The sequence below is a fragment of the Solea senegalensis genome, linkage group LG1, assembly GCF_019176455.1.
Source record: "Solea senegalensis isolate Sse05_10M linkage group LG1, IFAPA_SoseM_1, whole genome shotgun sequence".
In the NCBI taxonomy this organism is placed as follows: Eukaryota; Metazoa; Chordata; class Actinopteri; order Pleuronectiformes; family Soleidae; genus Solea; species Solea senegalensis.
The window spans coordinates 11,559,935-11,578,456 of NC_058021.1; the positions used below are offsets into that span (position 1 = coordinate 11,559,935).

General features: G+C 41.5%; 1 protein-coding gene across 1 annotated transcript in view; it reads left to right on the forward strand.

The window, feature by feature from the left end:
- The window catches only part of ece2a (endothelin converting enzyme 2a), a 64,769-nt gene that overhangs the window by 13,598 nt on the left and 32,649 nt on the right, over positions 1-18,522 (forward strand). The window contains exon 3 of the mRNA XM_044031582.1: positions 17,217-17,500. Within this exon, the coding sequence (XP_043887517.1) occupies positions 17,217-17,500 (284 nt within the window). The remainder of the gene's footprint in view (positions 1-17,216; positions 17,501-18,522) is intronic.

Here is an 18,522-nt window from a genome sequence, read left to right on the forward strand (position 1 = left end):
AGGTTTCTGTGTGTGAGAGAGGGAGATTGAATTGATTAATGGTGAAAGCACTCAGTGCAGACTCTGGCTTGCTGAGAGCCACCTGTCCCCTCAGTTCCATCACCGCACATCACTGACTTAGAGCGGCCTGGACTTCCTCTCTCTCCGTCTCTGTGCTTGTAAAATGATGTCTTTGACAAATCAAGTATTTTATTTGACCTTATCACATTTACAACATTTTTGTATTTCTGAGTGGTCTGTGATTGTAAAAAAAAAAATAACATTTACCGCCGGGTTTTAGACTGTTTGATGTAACACAAGCTGTTTGAATGCATAGTAAGTCATTTCTGCCACTAGGAGACTCTCAATCAAAAGGAAAACTAAAGATGTAGTTTCACGACATTGGAAAGCAGCAGCGTGGCATCCTGAGAGTTGTTGTCTTGTGTGGTTTATGGGCAGAGCTTCCATGGCACATTGTGCAGCAAAGGGCCATGACTAGTCATAAGCCATAAATACACACAGTAAAATGATAATAAAAAACACACAAGTTGTAGTATTGAACATTTCCTTCGTCAATCTGAGGTTTCTTTTGGGGTTTGCCCATTTATTAAAAGGCAAATACAGATTTGAAAATAATTCCCCATCCATTTCACAATGCCACAAAATATATTTTATTATTGTTGTTTTGATACTTTAATGCAGAAATGTTACATATTATGTCAAATGTCATTTTATTGCACGTAGGAGCACAATCCTGTGTGATGTAATAATATCTGCTATACCATGAAAGGAGACTTTCATATGTCCTTATGGATCAGCTTTATAATTGGATGTCAGAGAGAGACAGACAACACATAAACAAGTTAGTAACTGGAGCTGAAGCTATTGATATTTCACTGTTAGCTGAATGTTTGATCAAAGTGGTCGGGGAGTGATGCCCCACAATGTCTCCAGCTTGTCGTGATTAAATGGTGTTAGACCTCTTTTCTAATTTGCCGTTTCTTGTGCGCAGACATGATGAGAAGTGGACGACGTGGCCGCCGCCGCACTCACTCACATGGTTCATCATGGCTGATGATATGAAATGATGTGTTGAGTCTCACGTTTCGATGAAGGATTATCTTGTTCAGTGTAACAAACAGTGTCTTCATGCGTCGCCTACATTAGCCTGTACAGGGACTCGGAGAGCAGATGTATCTGCCACACTTTGTAATACTTTGTTCATTTAAGCTTAGAAATTGGACCTTGAATACCACACTGGCTCAAAAGAAAGGGTGTGAGACATGTTTTGTTAAGTCAAGTGAGACCGAGAGCAGCAATCCCTTGAGTTTTGAGTCCAGTGCTTAGTTTTATTTATCAAGACAATCCCTCCCTTCCCTACTGTATTAAATCATGCTGGAGTCTGTGAGAGCACTAAAATACAACTCTACCACTGCTTGTTGCCATGACTACCTGCTCCCCAAGATATTTATTTTGAAAACACATCGTTCTGCATCTATTTTACTTATGAAATGTAATAAGGAGGTGGTGTCCTTGTTGCTGTGTGTGTGTGTGTGTGTGTGTGTGTGTGTGTGTGTGTGTGTGTGTGTGTGTGTGTGTGTGTGTGTGTGTGTGTGTGTGTGTGTGTGTGTGTGTGTGTGTGTGTGTGTGTGTGAGCTTAATAAGGAGAGAGCCACTTTAGACGGTGTCCAGGGCTGTGTGGCATTGTACTAATGCCAATGCCGGACAAGACTGTGAGCACATCACTCTATAGAGCATATATTGATATTCATTTGAGTAACTCTGTCTTGAGCAGGATAGAATTTTCACAAATTGGGGCAAAAGGAGGTTTATATATATATATGTATATGTATATGTGTATAGATATGTGTATATGGGGTGGAGTGGCTCAGTGGTTAAGACCCTACCTTGTGTACCAAAGACATCATGGTCGCAAGTTCGATTCCACCCCTGGCTAATTGTACTTGATTCCATTGTAAGTCGCTTTGGATAAAAGCGTCTGCTAAATGACATGTAATGTAATGTAATGTATATGTGCATACATATATAATATATATGTATCTACAGAATATATAGAATATAGCAACACTTAATTTGAATATGTGGGAACAACTCAATCTTGGAGGCCTGCAGTGCCCAGTTGCAGCTGCTGATTGGATGGACAGTCAGTTGTTGGCAGGAAGGGCTCAGTAAATGTTCTGTGTATCTGTTATTCACTTCAAAAAAAAAAAAAAGTTTTTCCTTTTTTAAAAAAAAGACCAGAAAGAAGGAGAAAATATTGGAAGAAATGTGGGAATTGAGCTACAGATTTTCACAAATCCCAATGTTGGGAGTTTATCCAGACCTTGTGTTCCCATGCAGATTAAATTGAATACACACACACAGACACAGACATATTTTTAAAACCCTGACACATCAACCACATCATCTCTGTGCCCTCCTTATTTTTCTCTTTATCCATTTTCCACCCTTGAATTTCTTCCTCGATCCACATAGTCTCTTCTCTTGCCTTTTTTTGCTTTGCGTGTCTCTCTTCCTGTCTTCTCTAAATGTTTAATGAATCATCTCGTGTCTTGTCTTTTACCCCCAGCTCTTTTACCTTGATTCAGTTTTACTGCCTCCTCTCTACTTAATGCCACTGCTCTTATACCTCATTTCTGTCCCGTGTTTTGCGGTGTGTTTCTGTACCTGTGTTCACTTATCTGTCTTTGTGTTTCCATGTGGCACACTGTGTTCGCTCTTCATTTCTCCTCTTCTCTGGAGTCTGTTGCTCGGGTTACATAATGTACATTAGAGAGGTGGAGGGAGGAATGATGGAAGTAAGGGGTTGGAAGGGGGAAGAAGTGGTACTCTGCCCTGCTGCTTTTATAAGAAGCCTGATGTTCTTCTTTTATAAATGAAGTAGTTTTTTTCCATTTCCTTTTCTTAGTTGTTACCTCCACCTCCCTCATATAGTGCATGTAGCTACCTTTTCTGTGGGTCAAGCTCATGTTTATCTTCAGGAGCTGACATCTGGTGTCCCCACTTTCATCCCCTCATCATCTCCATCATGATTACACTTTGCCTCGCTGACCTGTGATGATGTAACTACTTTTCTGGCAGCAGTCTTCGCCTTCACCAAGCGTTATATCCTGCCATCTTTCAGAGCACTGCCCCCTCTCTCAGTCTGTGCCTCTCACTCCTCCCACTCTGGCCATTTTAAAGGTCTTAATCTTGTTCCTAATGCATTTCTCAGCAGTCGCTCAAAGGGAGTGAAGGGTGAGGACAATGAGATTGAGAGGGGGAGAGAAACTGGGAATGCTCCAGATGAGTCTGTGCCCCAGATGTGAGGACTTTAAAGGGGAAGCTTTGTATAAAGAGATGGATGTTGCTTCTGAGTAAAAGGATAATGGTTCTGCGACTTAACTGACTTCTGCGTCGGCCACTTTGGGTGTCAAATAATATTTTCTCCAGCCATCATCTTTTATGTGACCGTAAAAAAAAGAAGAAAAAAAGGTCGGCCTACTATATTTAGTCCTGCAAATTGCCACCGACTCAAAATGAAAGCTCATTTCTTTGACATAATTTGCATTTAGTCCCCGCAGATAGGGTTCACACAGATTGACAAGTGCCAAACATAAAATTCATAACAGTGGAGTTGGTGGACATCAATCCATGTGTCACTCATTGCTACAGGAAAAGGTTTGCAGTGGGAGGAATAATAAATTGGGCTGTCTCACTATTCTCTTATATTTAACAAATATAGCTTACACATTTTGTCCTCAAGGTGCACAGTAGCTTAGATTTTTTTCCTTCTATTTGCAGCTTTACAGTAAAGTGATACCGTGATCTGCTCTGGAGCTCAAAAAATACGATACAGAAACAGGAAAAAGCTGAAAGTAAACCCATTTGGATTTCTGCATAAATTAACTATTCATTGTTACCCGATCGCCATCTAACTCATTAAGTGTTGACAGACACAGAATGTGCTTTAATAGTAACACAAACGCAGTTAGGAGTTTTGTGTCTTAATGGAACTGACCCTTTACACATTCCCAATGGTTGCTGGTAAAGTAAATGATCCCCTGTCTTTCAAACAACAAGCAGTTTAAGTAGTGAAGGTTCAATATTGTAATCCCAGCTTTTCTTTACTAAAAAAAATATTTTTAATAGGCTGAACACTGTGGTATCACTGTCACGACTTGTGCTCTCTCTCTCTCTCTCTGTCTGCCTGTGTGTGTGCATACATGTCTGTAGTAGGCTGTGAGGACAAGTTTAGATTTAAACCTATCTTTGAGGACATTTTGGCTGGTCCAGACAACGTTAAAGGGCTTTTTGAGGTTTAAGACTTTATGACTATAAGACTAAGGTTTTACATTTAGAAGTATGGTGAGATGCATCATGTCTCTGAATGTCCTCACTGAGGACTGCTGTGTGTCTCAGTGCAAAGTTGTGTGTTTGGTATACACACATGGTGAGAGAGTGAGACAGGATTGGTTCAGGGCTGGTGCCAGATTCAGTGCAAACCTTGGCTCTGTCTTATCAAATTATGCGAGCGTGCCTGTGTGTGTGTGTGCGTGCGTGCGTGCGTGCGTGTGTGTGTGTGTGTGTGTGTGTGTGTGCGTGTGCGTGTGTGTGCGTGTGCGTGTGCGTGTGTGTTGACTTTGGACCTATGCTGGCTCTCTCATCAAGTATGCAGTTGGAGTTGACACTGCAGCAGAGACACCTAATGAAGAAGGCAAAGGAGAGTTAGAAAAAGACTGAATACGTCACACCACCCACTCACTTCCAGCCTTCCCCTTATCGTCGCACTTGCCAATTACTTCTTTTCACACTCTTCGATCTTAGCTTGCTCCTTTTCCACGTCCCTTTCACTTTCACGCCGCACCCCACCCCCTAAATTTCTCTGCTCTTACCGTTATTCAAAGCCCAAACCATTCACATCCCTCGCTCTGCTGTTTCCCACAAATTGACTGTCGTTCATACCTCTCTGTCAGTCTCCTGCTGCCTGAGAAAAGCTGTTCAGTTGCAGCAGCAGCAGCAGCCCCCTCACACTGCACCTAACCCCGGAGCATCACAGATATTAAGACTGGGACATTCAGAGCTCCTTAATAGAGGTTCTGTTCCCATGACACTAAGTACTTCCTCTTGGCTGAGAGAGTGACATCATTGAAAGGTCACTGAGAAGTTAAAATGTGATAATGTTTAGATAGAGCCTGTGAGGAGATTTTGTCCTCATAACTATCTCTCCATCGCTCTCTTCTTTCTCACGTCCTTCACTTCTTGTGTCTTGTTTTTGTCATGGAATGAAAAACATTTCGTTCCTGCCAACCAGGAAGATGTTATGATTCAGCGAGAACAGACTTATCATATGAGTTTGGGTGTGTGTATGTCAGGTTTTATGCACAACACAACCTTCTTCTGATAGAACATCCACGTGCACCTTGACATAAGTGTACATGCAGTGTACAAGTGAGTCGATGATGACTAACTGTTTCCTCTGGCCATATGAAAGTGTGCGTGCGTGTGTGTGTGCGTGTGTGTGTGCGCGCGTGTGCCTTAACACAGTGATGGAGAGTAGTGATGAGATATTGCATGTAGCAGCAGTTTCGTAGCGGGCATGAAGCATACAGTATTAGTCACCATCTTCATCCACCAGCTTGTATCATGGCTGACTCACCCTTTTTTAGCAACTTCACTGCTGTCAGCTGCAGGCCACAATATTATGTCAGTACCAGCACCTGTTGGAAAGTCTATGTTTTTAAAGGGATGATGCAACCCTGCTGTAGCTCATGGGGTAGAGCATCTTCTCATCCCAGTTTGATCCTGGCTCCATGACAAAGTCTCCTTTGGCATGGATCACACATTGCTCCTGATGTGTGTGAATGGGGTGATGTGTGATTGAAAAAGTGAGGTATGAATGTGCTCGTGAATTGTTTTAGAGACCGTGTATATAAACACAGACTGTCTATATCACCGTTGTGTAGGTCAACGTATAGCCTACACGAGTCCTGAGTGAACTGGTCCCTAATTTGCAGCACAGAGACCTCAGACCCATACTGACCCAGCATTAACTGTCCTGAGTGATCCCATCATGTGGATATTGAGCTAAGTGCAGGTCTTAACACTCTATGTGTCCTGAATATGTCCTCAAATGTGGTCACATGCCTGTCAAAATCTGTCTTCCACTACATTCCCTTTTTTTTGTACTAATCAGCACCCAGTCATTGATTTATTAGCTGCCACTGACTCACTGTTAACATGGTGGTTAAGATCTGATTTCATGTTACAGTGGCGCAAATAAAACTTTGATCCAATCCCTTTTGTTCTTGCACACAGACATGACATCACTCAGTGTGTATTTGTATAACGGGCGGGGGAAGCCAGATCCAATCTTGTGGTCACAGGTGACGCATCCAGGACACATTTTGGTTGTTAATACTAGGTGTAAATGGGGCCATAAGGACAGTGCAGAGTGACATGCTGTTCCTCCTGGGGTAGTTGGTATGCTTTGAAAGTCCTAAGGCTCCTCATCTGTAAAACCTGATCCATACTGCATAATCACACCAAGGTCAGTTAATGTCATTTACATACAGACACAGCCACCTTGAATTGATGAACTCGTCTGCCAAAAGGCAGTATATTAACCAGTCAAGTTTGTGTGTGTGTGTGTGTGTGTGTGTGCGTGTGTGCGTGCGTGCGTGGTAGTGAGCACCTTCAGAATACCTGTGCTTTTTCAGCCATTTCATTTTGTCACAGACGTGGTCTTGGTAGGTGGCTAATTGAAGATGCCCACACTGCTGTTACTTCCTCTGCCTTTTTTACACAACAACGTGTGTGTGTGTGATATGCTTTTCTTTGTGTACTTTGTGCACCAGACACCAACATTGCACTCGCAGTCTGGGACTGTGAGAATTGTTCCGTGAATTGGCCTCATTTAATCACACAAATTTAGTTATTTGTGCTGTTTACTGTTGTGGCATCTTGTCTCTGTACCTATATGGCTGAGTCATACATATGTGGTGTCTTTTTCATTTTAAATGGAGCCGCATCACGCAGTAGATCCATTACTTCACTTTGCTCACATTGTTTGCGTCATAAGTGGAGAGAAATGTTCAACTTTCCCAACTAAAGTGCTAGCCATTTAAATCACATTTTCGCATTAAGCTCAAACAGAGCTCTCCAACAAGGTTGTTCTCCCTGTTGATGTTTGTCTTACAAAATGCACCCAACAATGGCGGACATCACATCATCGCCATCACTTTAGCACCATTTGCAACTCATCTCCTGTACCTCAACAGGCCCACCCACCAAATGTCACACAACGTGAAGCATACAGGTCTTTCTTCACACACCCTACTTTACTGTCATAATAAGATGGTTTGCATCACATCCTCATTGCAGCAGCTGACAGAGACGGTTGTGTTTCTTGTTTCTTTTACCTCCATTACAGCATGGTGAGATTATTTTTAGGTTTTTTTCCCAAAAGATGGAATGTCTTTAACCATCCTGGGGTTAGTTTTGTCTCATGTGTATGTAGGTCACAGTCCAGATCACTTGTACAGTATGACTAGGTCAGACACTCAATGAAGGAGCTTATCTCTAGTTTCTGAACCCTCCAGAAGAGGGTTATCCACACAACTCCACACATCTTTGGTATGACGCAAACCTCATTACAAACCATTCTACGATGGTTTCTAAGCACAGGTGAGGAGGAATAGTCACACAATAACTGGAGCAGACAAATTATCCCTGTGTGTGAATATGATTGTGCACATGTGCATTGACTCACTCGGTTGTTCAGCTGACTCACGACCTTCCTCTCCTCTGTTGACAACATCGCAGAGTCACCAACATATTGAAAACACTGCCATTCAAAGAGAACACACAGTACGGGGGTGAGTGGTTACTCAAGGACTTGCATTCTCGCTGGAAGAACCTCGTGGAAAAATAAATATTGGTACCTCTGCAACTGGCTCAGTGTGGCTATGATACATATCACAGGGAGTGAGAGGAGAAAGCTGTTGACACAAATGTGCAAGCAAACAGTCTTGGACAGGCTGCTACAGTACAGTGTAACTGTAGTCTAGGTTGTTTTTGCAACTGCAGGCAGGCACTTAAATTATTGATTTAAACAAACTTGTACTTTGTGGTGAATTATGGGCTTTTATACCGTCATGTGTTAAATTAATTATAGAGTTGCGCTGTTGCTTAATGTGAGATCACCACCTTTATAGTGAGTATGTTTACATGCACAGTTTAATTAAGATAAGGCTGTAGTCTGACTAAGACAGGCAATCGGACGAGCCCGAGTATACATTGTTTTATTGGCGGTGTACGTATGACTCCGTCTCCGTAGTTGCTGCTGTATCTCTCAGCTAGAGCATATTGAATCAGTTTCCTGTTGACCTTAAGTCACAGAAAAAAAAACATTGAACGGAGAAAAGGATCGCGCTGTGGTTCTGTATGTTTCGTACCTGCTGTACAAGTTAATCATGATACAATTGTGGTTGCCGTGTTGTCCAAAGAAAGACGCCGCTGCCGCATGATTTCCGGTAACAGAGTTGCAGTCTATACGTCTACTTCCGGGGAGGAAATTTTGGAAAGACTAGCTCGATTTTAGTCAAACAAGAAAACTTGTGCTAAAATTGGGCTTTTAACATGCACGTAAATGCACTGACTGATATTTTTCATCTTTAAGCAGGTGAGGAACAGTAACATGTGTCTCTTCTGCAGCCTCAATGAAATTATTATTTTGTGGGAGGATAGACCACAACATCGTTCTTTACAGGGATGTGCAGTTACACTACTGACTCATTCTGTCTGTCTCTCTCTGTTTTTGTGTCTGCATGCATGTGTCCTTTTGTTCTTTGGTTACACATTGAGAGCATATCAAATAGCTTCATTCGGACTCTCTACCACAAATTCTTTCTGTCAGCTTACCTCTCTCTCTCTCACTCTCTCTCACTCTCCCTCTCTCACACTCTCACCCACTCTAAATCACCCCTTTTGCTCTCGACTCTCGCCCACTTTGTCTGACAGCTGCTCACCCTTCATGTTAGTGCTCTCTCCATCCTTTTTCATTTCCAGACTTTGACCACTACACAGCGGGTTTACTTCAGGACAGAGAGGTCTTTAAATGCAAACCAGTGCTCCAGTTTTGTTTTTGTGTGAGCAGTGTGTAAAGGACTCAGGCTTTTAGATTTCCAAAAGATTTGACCATTTGCTAAAGTTTCATTTAGTCTGAAAATGGTGTAATTTTATTCTCAAAACCCACTCATGAAAAAATTTGATTTGATTGCACACAGTCAGTGAGCAGAAAACGTATCCTCTATCACGTGTGCACAAATGTGATCTTCTGATAATTCTGAATACCCTGGATGCCCGCATTATTATTACTTAGTCAGTCAGTCAGTCATCGTCTAACCGCTTTATCCTCCACCAGAGGGTCGCGGGGGGTGCTGTGCCAATCTCAGCTACATCAGGCGATAGGCGGGGTACACCCTGAACAGTTCGTCAGTCCATCGCAGGGCCACACACAACTAGAGACAAACAACCATTCACTCTCACACTCACTCCTATGGTCAATTTAGAGTGTCCAATTTACCTAATCCCCACGTTGCATGTTTTTGGACTGTGGGAGGAAGCCGGAGTACCCGGAGAGAACCCACCCACACACGGGGAGAACCCGGGTCTTCTCGCTGCAAGGCGAGAGTGCTAACCACTACATCACCGTGTGGCCTTATTACTTAGTTTCATTTTTTAAAATATAATTATTATATATATCTTTATCTATATATGTGTATATACTGTATATATATCTATATGTATATATATGTGTAAATATATATATATATATATATATATATATATATGTTCTTATTACATGTGATTCCAAATATCCATAATGTCTTCAACTTTCACATCTGGGACCATGACCTCTCTCCAGGCTGGAGACCAAATGTGGGCGCTGAAAATGATCAATCAAAATGTTAGATGTCCTCTCACCTCCAATGTTTCCAAAGTTTTAGTAATGTTTGCATGTGCGTGGGTGGGTTGAGCTTGTGCTTATCGGAGCAAACCGTGCTCGATTTGTGTATCCGTGGAGCAGAAATGGTTTCTCCTGAGGATGGTTTACCGATCTGTGTGCTTGTATCATGTGCATTTGCTGGCTTTTATGTGCACAAGTATAGACGATAATTAAATGCCATACAAAAGCCCCTATTCCTGGTGGTGGAATTTGACAGAAGCTTTAGGCTGGGCACCACTACAAAGAGACAGATTCATACAAAGGAGTCCTTCTAAAAGTCCTCCATCTTTCTCTCACACACACACGCTCACACACTCACACATACCGATCACACTCTCACTCCATCAAACAGTCACACTTTTGTGGGCATATGCTTAATTATTCAGTCACTAATTATGTTGTACACTCGGTTATGTAACGGAGGTTGCTTTTGTGCGTGGAGAGAAAAGGAGACTTCTAAGGAGAACTTACTGGGGGAAAAAATAGTTTTTTGAGAGAATTTCGTCTCTGGCGTTGCTGCTGCTGATGCAACTTCTCAAGAGCATCTGAAACTGCTTGAAAAACATGGGGGGGGGGGAATGTTAATCTGGTGATGATGCAGAGATGGTGAGAGAAAGACAAAATGTACACACATTTAACCACACAGCCATTTCAATATAATCACATGTCCCTTCATCCATGTAATAGTGTACTACTTGCACAGTTGCACAATGAGATATAAAAACAGTTGCAGAAGGAGAAAGAATTTGAACAGATGACATTTATTTTTAACTTTCATTTAACCAGGGAGGCCCCACTGAGATAAAGGAAACCGTTTCGCCAAAGACAGCAGAGGTGTCACAGATAACATGTGTGTGAACAATAAAAGCACAGGAAACGAGACAGACACACAAACAAAAACACAGTATGCCAAAACATTTAGAATCATACAAAAAGTTTCAACTTAAATATCATATTCATGGTTTCATAGGCAGATAAAAATTTGCAGTCAGAAGCCGTGGAGTTCATGAATAAGTTGTAAAAAAAATACTACACAGGCAAGCAGAAGAAGGCAAAGAAATCCACAGCTTTTTTTTGATTGTTCTTTACCAATTTCAAAAATGCAGTACATCAATGTTGGAAACAATATCTTTAGGTTCTCATTCTCTATTAAAGTATTGGTTATCATGTGGTAATGCTCAATCTTGTGTTAAGTCTTTCATTGTAAATATTGAACCGATGCTTGACTTATACTTAAGTTATATTGCAAATAAAATGGCAAATTATGTGGAACGATGGGACGCCAGAAGGATAACATGGTTTAAGAGTCCATAAAGAGTCCAACAGATAATTGATGAAAACAAGTTTGGTGTGACACTGTCAACTTTCACTTACATCTTAATTCGGCCACACAGGCACAGGTACTCGTGACGACTCCCTGTTGAAGTTGGATGCAGCCACGTGATTCACGCGTATGCGCTTAAAGAGACAAAAACAAAAACAGGGTCCACATGGGCACATTGTTGACATTAACCATGGATGCAGCTGAACTTTCTAAAGCTTCACTGTGGTGTCGGTTTACCTTGGGCTAGCCCACAGCCTGCGTGGGGGATGATGAACTCGGTGTTGTTGCTCAAACACACGTGGTCATCGCCCTGTCATCATTGCTGGCCACCGTTTCCCCCGTCCTTAATGTGTCAAAACCAATTAGGGATGAGAATGAATATCCTGCATGTCTCTGACATCATGGAGTTTCCACTGCTGGGCTCAACTCACCTCAGAGATAGCAGCTTTGATATTTTACCCCGCTGCCTCACTGGCAGGGATTCCCCTCCCACCACCACCACTGACCATAGATGGACACTGGAGAGTCACTGTTACTGTGGTGTGAGGCCACCCGATGGGTCAAAGTTCAAATCTCAAATGGTTATAATTATGTTGAGTTAGATGAGGAGCTATGGAATCACCATTAAGAACTATAAATCAGAGTTGAAGTTTATACTGTAGGTTGGACTGAAGCTTTAATTCACATGCTGCATTTTGGACCATAGACTGTGTGTTTAAATGGGCCAGCATGCAACCAGGCTCCTATTAGACAATACCAGCTGTCAATCACACTGCTGTTATTATCTATTTACACTTAAATGGGAACATTATTTACAAAACTGAAATCATTTGCTTCTGAAGAAGACCTGAAACGTGTCTGTTCACTTCTCAGGAAAATGTTTACTAATATTTTGATGTTTGGACATATTTTAAATGAAGAACAAATGCAGATGTTTTGATAGAGCAGCACTGAAGTTTCTGAAGTTGACGTCAGACCGTGCTATATCTCCGGAAACAAATCAAGAACCACCTTAATGATCCAAACCTTCACTGTTATTAAAGGATTTTTGTCACTGGAGATTAAATTTTATGGAACATTTTATGTACAGTGACCAAAATGATCAATGTCACTAAAAATCTTAAGTGATGCAGTAGAGGTATAGGAAAGATTTGAAACACTACTAAAATGGAGTAATACTGTATCAATGTGAAAATATTATTGACAGTGGTTTTGTGTTGTATGTAAGACTGATGGTTGACAACTAATTAACTCTCTTCACCTCGTTCCACTCCTATTATTTGACAGAAGAAAACTATGCATTGTTTGTGCATTTGTTTTCTTAACACTTTCACAATGGCTTTACTTGTGTTAACCAGTATATCATATTGTCTCTCTGCATAGGGATATATGTTGCCAGATTCTTGTCCTTATAATACAGACACTGGACTCATTAATTAAAATATTACTCTTGTTGTATGATGATTTTACAATGAAAGCTTCATTGTACATCGTCAACAGTGGGCAAGTAAATTACCCCGTTCTGAAATGTATAAATCTTACACAGCTGCCCTCTTTCCAGGGGTATTTCTTCATCATGTTGTGCAGACAAGGTGACTCTTCAACAAACGGCTAACAAAATATGACTCACTCTTTTTCAAAGTTCTGCCACCGCCCTCCTTTGTCTTTCTCACATTCCAAAACAAACCTACCTTGCAGGCTCATTCTGCATAGCCTGTGAGACTGTCGCTCACTTTGGTTGGTGCTGACAGTGTTTACAAGAAGTTGTTTTTTTTAAACACTGTGATCAAACATGGTTTTAAAGATGATTGAAACAGTGGTACTCAGCACTGGGGAATTTTGTTCTTCATAGTTAATTTTGAATATTTCATCCTTATTTGTCATGTGGTCAAATGTTGCTGTGCAATTCTTTCCTCATGTTTGGTAAAGCAGTCATTTACGAGCAGCCGGGGAGTGTTATTCCAGTGGATCATCTCAGCGGTTTCTCTCCCGGTGGTACAGTACCACCAAAGCTGTGAGCGTCACACGTGCAGCTTTTTCCTGAAAAACCTGATAAATGCTTTATAAGATCAGACATGTAATCTGATGCAATTGTTAGACCAAGCATTTCTGGGTATACAGGAAGGAACCACCTCCATGTTTGGACATCACTCCTCTCTGACCTTACTACCGTCTCCTCTTTAAAACAAAAATTGTGCAGAGTTTCCTGTGTAGTCGGACAAAAATGTATAACGAATGAAATGTTTACACACGACTTGTGCATCAGATGATGTTTACCACAGTTCACCTCAGTTTGTTTTCTTGCAGATTTGTTATGTGCGGTATGATAAGGTTTAGGACCAGGACTCAAATTTTCCATCACATACACACACACACATGCCTCCACTCACACAGCCAGCAGAACGAGGTGATATGACACCTCTAACTTTAGTGTCTCTCACTCTCTACACCACTCTTGATAATCCAGTTAGGATGCGCTCTCTGGCTGACGGGAGGTTTTAGCTTCCAGCTGGAGGGAAAAACTGACTCCAGTCTCCAGGCTGTCGCGGTATCCTGAATAAACACACAGTATTTTCACTCTCTGATCCGCCCGCGCGCATACGCACACAGAGATAAAAGTGCAGTTCAGTGTCTTCGTGTGTGTTTGTGTGATTGTGCACAGGTTGTGTTTGTGTGATTGTGCTACGCATGCAATATATAAAGGTCAGAGGTTGCGGGGGGCACCAGCTGATGTCACAGACGCAAAATGAGAGTAGTGTCTTTGATGACAGCCTGGCAACTATAACTGTCGCGACAACCCCCAGGAATAAGTTGTCATGTGACACCCCTCCCTTGGAGCCGAGTGCATGGAAAAAAGAAACACACACTTGCACACATAGCTGTGTCAGCGGGGAGAACCGTTTGGAAACAATGTCTGGCGTGTTTGGGGATCTGAGAGGGGAGAGCAGGAATGAATCAACTGAACTTGTGGAGCGCCAAATGTGGGCATAAAACAAGGCCACAGACCCTCTTTAATTGGATGGTGCTTCTGAAATGATTGTCTTTGTTTCCATAAAGTGTTATAGTACCATCATTTTCTTATTGTGGTTTCGAAACCTTTCCAGTTTTCTCAGTTCTCTTATGTCAGGTTGCCTTTCCAAACCTCTTGCAATGGTGTTGCCTGCTTCTTGCAAAATTAGCAGGTATAACCCAGGATTTTTTAACCCAGACATTAGAGGTAGACGAATAGAACAACATCAACACAGTGGAACTCGGTGTCAGCTCAAACTCTAGTGATTTCATGATGCTAAAAAAAATGAAATAAGATGAAGTAAGATCAAATGTCCAAAGTTGTAAAAAGTAAGGTTCATTAAAAGCACTCATGGAAATAATGCCAAAGTTTTGTGTGACTGCCAAAATGAAGCAGAAAAACACGAAGCAGTATATCTTGGGCTCTCCGAGGAACTTGATGGCTCTCCTGAACTTTACAAACGAAACAACCACCGCTTAAAAGCACAGCACAGCACAGCACAGAAGAGCCAGCTCATTTGGACAAAACTCGGCTGTCCACTTACATCTGAAGGACAAAGGACGCTGTTTTGATGATGAGAATGTTTGCATTCTGGCCAGGGAAGATGGATGGTTTGTAGGAAGATTGAAAGAACCCATCTATGTTAACCTGGAAAAAACATCACTCAACAGAGGAGGTGGTTAAAGACACCAACAATCAGCTACCCAGACTGTGTCTCTCAGGTGACCCTAGAGAAGAACCTCTTTTCCCCTCACCTTAGGTGAAACTAACAACCTGAAACTGGGTCAGGGTGGTGAACAACCTCCACTGTTTACAACATAACTATGTAGACAGATATCCAGCCTACAAATAGATTTTTTCCACCGGTTAGTCAGACATGAAGAAGCCTCTTGTACTGTGTCACTCAAGCAAGTCCAGTTGCCTAGAGCTGCTAAAGATCACTATCTTTATGACTGAGAACCTTCGCAGATGAGCAGACAAAGAAGAAATTGTGTTCCCACCAATGCCAGTTGGAGCTGAAGCAGATACAAACCCACATGCTTTTCTGAGTCATTTGACCTGGTAGAAAATTAGATTTAAACACATTATCACACATTAATATTATCTAAAACAGTGGCTCCCAGGACCAAACAGCAGATGTCATATGTCAGACCAGTGGGGAAGAGTAGTCGTAATCTACTACCAGTATCATGTTAAAACATATAAATTATAGTACAATAAATAAGACAAACTTAACAACTATACAAAACACATGGAACAACATCTGTATCTTGCCAACAATAAGTGCACTGCACCTGTTTACCGTAGACAATATGGTAGTTTGGTCTTATGATGTTCATATTGAGTTTCACTTGTAGGAAAGGGACCAGACCTCAAACAATGGACACAGTCTCTGTTTAATCTGAAAATACATTTAAACCTCTTTTTTACCTCTTCAAAGTAAATAATCATGTGGAGCCCCCTCTCTGGTGTCTAACTATAGACAGGTCTGAGAATACACTTGTTGTAAAAAACAAAACAATGGAAATCTTTCAGTTAAAAAATCAGGTAGGGCCCCTGAACAAATTAAATAATAGGATTACATTCTCATATAAGAAGAAAGTCCAATAATATAAGAACAGAGCAGCTACAGACACACAATGTAAAGGATCAAGAAGACAGGGAGCAGTAACGGAGATGAACTCACTTTGATTCTGAATTTAATCTGCTTTTTTCACACATCCGCTGCCTTTCGTTTACCCTATGCATATCTATAGGTGTAAAGTAATGCCTGCTGTTAGTGTACAATATGGAGTTCCTGACGAACACATCTTGATAAGATACAAATGTGTGAGGCTGCTAACTGTATCGCACACTCATCCACGCAGCTTTTGGAAGCTGGTAATTAGGAGAAACGGCAAGGTGATAACAAGCACTAGCCACACGTTTGCAGCTGAGGTGTCGATGCCAACATGCTGCCGGAAATCGCAGCGCCACCTCTCATCACACACGCACTCAGGTTTGTGCAGCTATTCTTCTCAGGACAACCGAACCACAGTTTAAATCTTAGCCCTAGACTTAACTGGTTCCTCAGAAAGGAGGTTTTGCCTCCTTAGAACCAAGCTTTGGTCTCCATGAGGACTACTTGTCCTGTCATGGTCCGTGTTTATGCCAGAAAAGCACAGGGGTACGCACATGTTGGTCGTCGAGTCTTGTTTTAACTTTACACTCGTTACCAGGTGAAAGTCACATAAGAGATACAAAATGAGGGCTATAGAAAAGTGAACATTGCCTCTCGTGTAGAAAGAAGAGGATGAAAATAGTCTACTGAAAGCAGCATCTCACCTTTTGGATCAGATGACTCATAGATCAAGGAGATGGAGGAGGAGGAGGAGGAGGATGTGTGGGTGTAGAAGAGAAGACGGGGAAAGAAAAAAAAGAAAGAAGTGATAGGAAGACGATGGAGGAGGCACATACGTTAAGTCAATATGTGTGTTTTGTTTTTTCAGAGAAGGTTCAGTCCACAAAATTTGTTGTACATTATATCTGCCTAAAGCGCACATGACCACACGGTTGGTGTAACGATTTTATCTTTGCATGGACGTTGTATGTTCTCCTAGGGTTTTCTCACAGTCCAAAAACATGCAGAGATTAATTGGACGCTCTAAGTTGACCGTAGGTGTGAGAGTGAGCGTGAACGGTTGTCTGTCTTTGTGTGTGTGCATCAGCGTGTGTCTCGCTGTCACACAGCAGTATTTGTTGTCATAATAGCAGATGGCAGTTTATTCATATGTCGTTGCTATATTGGTTTACTCATTCTGAAAAGCATATTGGATGTTTGAGGTGCTCCCAGACATCGTATTTCCAGTCTCTCTGTCCTTATTTTCCCAATTCATTTTTTTTTTTTATTTCAGGTTGTGGAAACAGCAGTATGAGTGGTGACATGTACATGGCTGGTTACCAATCCATCACCAACATAGACTACTCCTCAGTGTGCATAAGCACAATGGCCGCCAGGCACAGCGACTGCCCGGGTATGACCTGGCACCAGATGGACGTGCGTCAACTCTGCTTCCCCAGTGCCTCCTTTGATGTTGTCCTCGAGAAGGCCACACTGGATGTCCTCATGGTGGAAGAGAAGTCTCCCTGGGAAGTGTCCCCTCAGACCGCCTGCTTCATTCACCAAGCACTCACTGAGGTATCGATACAATTATGTGAATCCTCTGTAGGGTTTAATATTTGCATGGGTATTTGTCGGAGTTCTCATCAAAATCAGTTCACTTTTCCCCATGAAAAATATTTGTGTTTAATGTTTCTTGTGTGTCATATTTAAATCCGCTAATTCTCGATACATGTAGACATGGTCAAGAAGACCTGCTGAAGTTCAAAAAGTTGTTTTTACTATTTCTAGGGTTTACAGAGAATGGAGAGAACAGGAATCAAATTCAGAGTGACAGTTCTTTGACATCAGCAGGGCACTTTTACCCAGAGGGTTCAAGATGATAGAAAGGCAACTGTATCCTAAATAACCAATGTATGTAGAAGGCCACAGCAGCAGAAGATCTACTCTGAGAAAACTCCCAAAACATTTCAAACAAAAACCAAACCTGCCAGAGCTAAATAAATACACAAGGTTAGATTCAGTGTCGAAATGTTCAACTGCTAACAATATTTTGGGGAAAATTTAAAAAAAGCACTAAGCAACGAAGCGAAGTTGCTCAATCAGTTAAAACGTGGGAAACGGTACACACTGGAACATTCAAATGATGGACTCTGTGTTATAACTACACACCTAATGGCAATAATCCTAGGCCTTAAACTAACTGTGTGCTAACCTCAGAATACCACTTTAAAGGTCAACAGAGAAGTTCATACTAACAAAAAATAAAAAATAGGCTTGCTATCTGGTGTTTGACAATGCTTAGATTTCCCAATACAGAATAATATTAATATACAAAGAAGTAAGAAATACTTATTTGGAAATAATGTGTAGTTTTTTTCCGAAATCCTTTGTCGTCCTTTGTCGCAAAATGTAGCTCTGATTTGTTTCAGACTTCTGCAATGTGTTTTTGTTTGACATGTCCTCTAGACATTTCTGTAGTCCTTCAGGACAGGCTTAAAAAAACAGACATTTATTAGCTTGGTTCGTCTGATTTATTTTTATCTTACAGAAATTGAGATTATTTTCTTTTGCAAGACTGCCAAGGATTTACTTCTTAC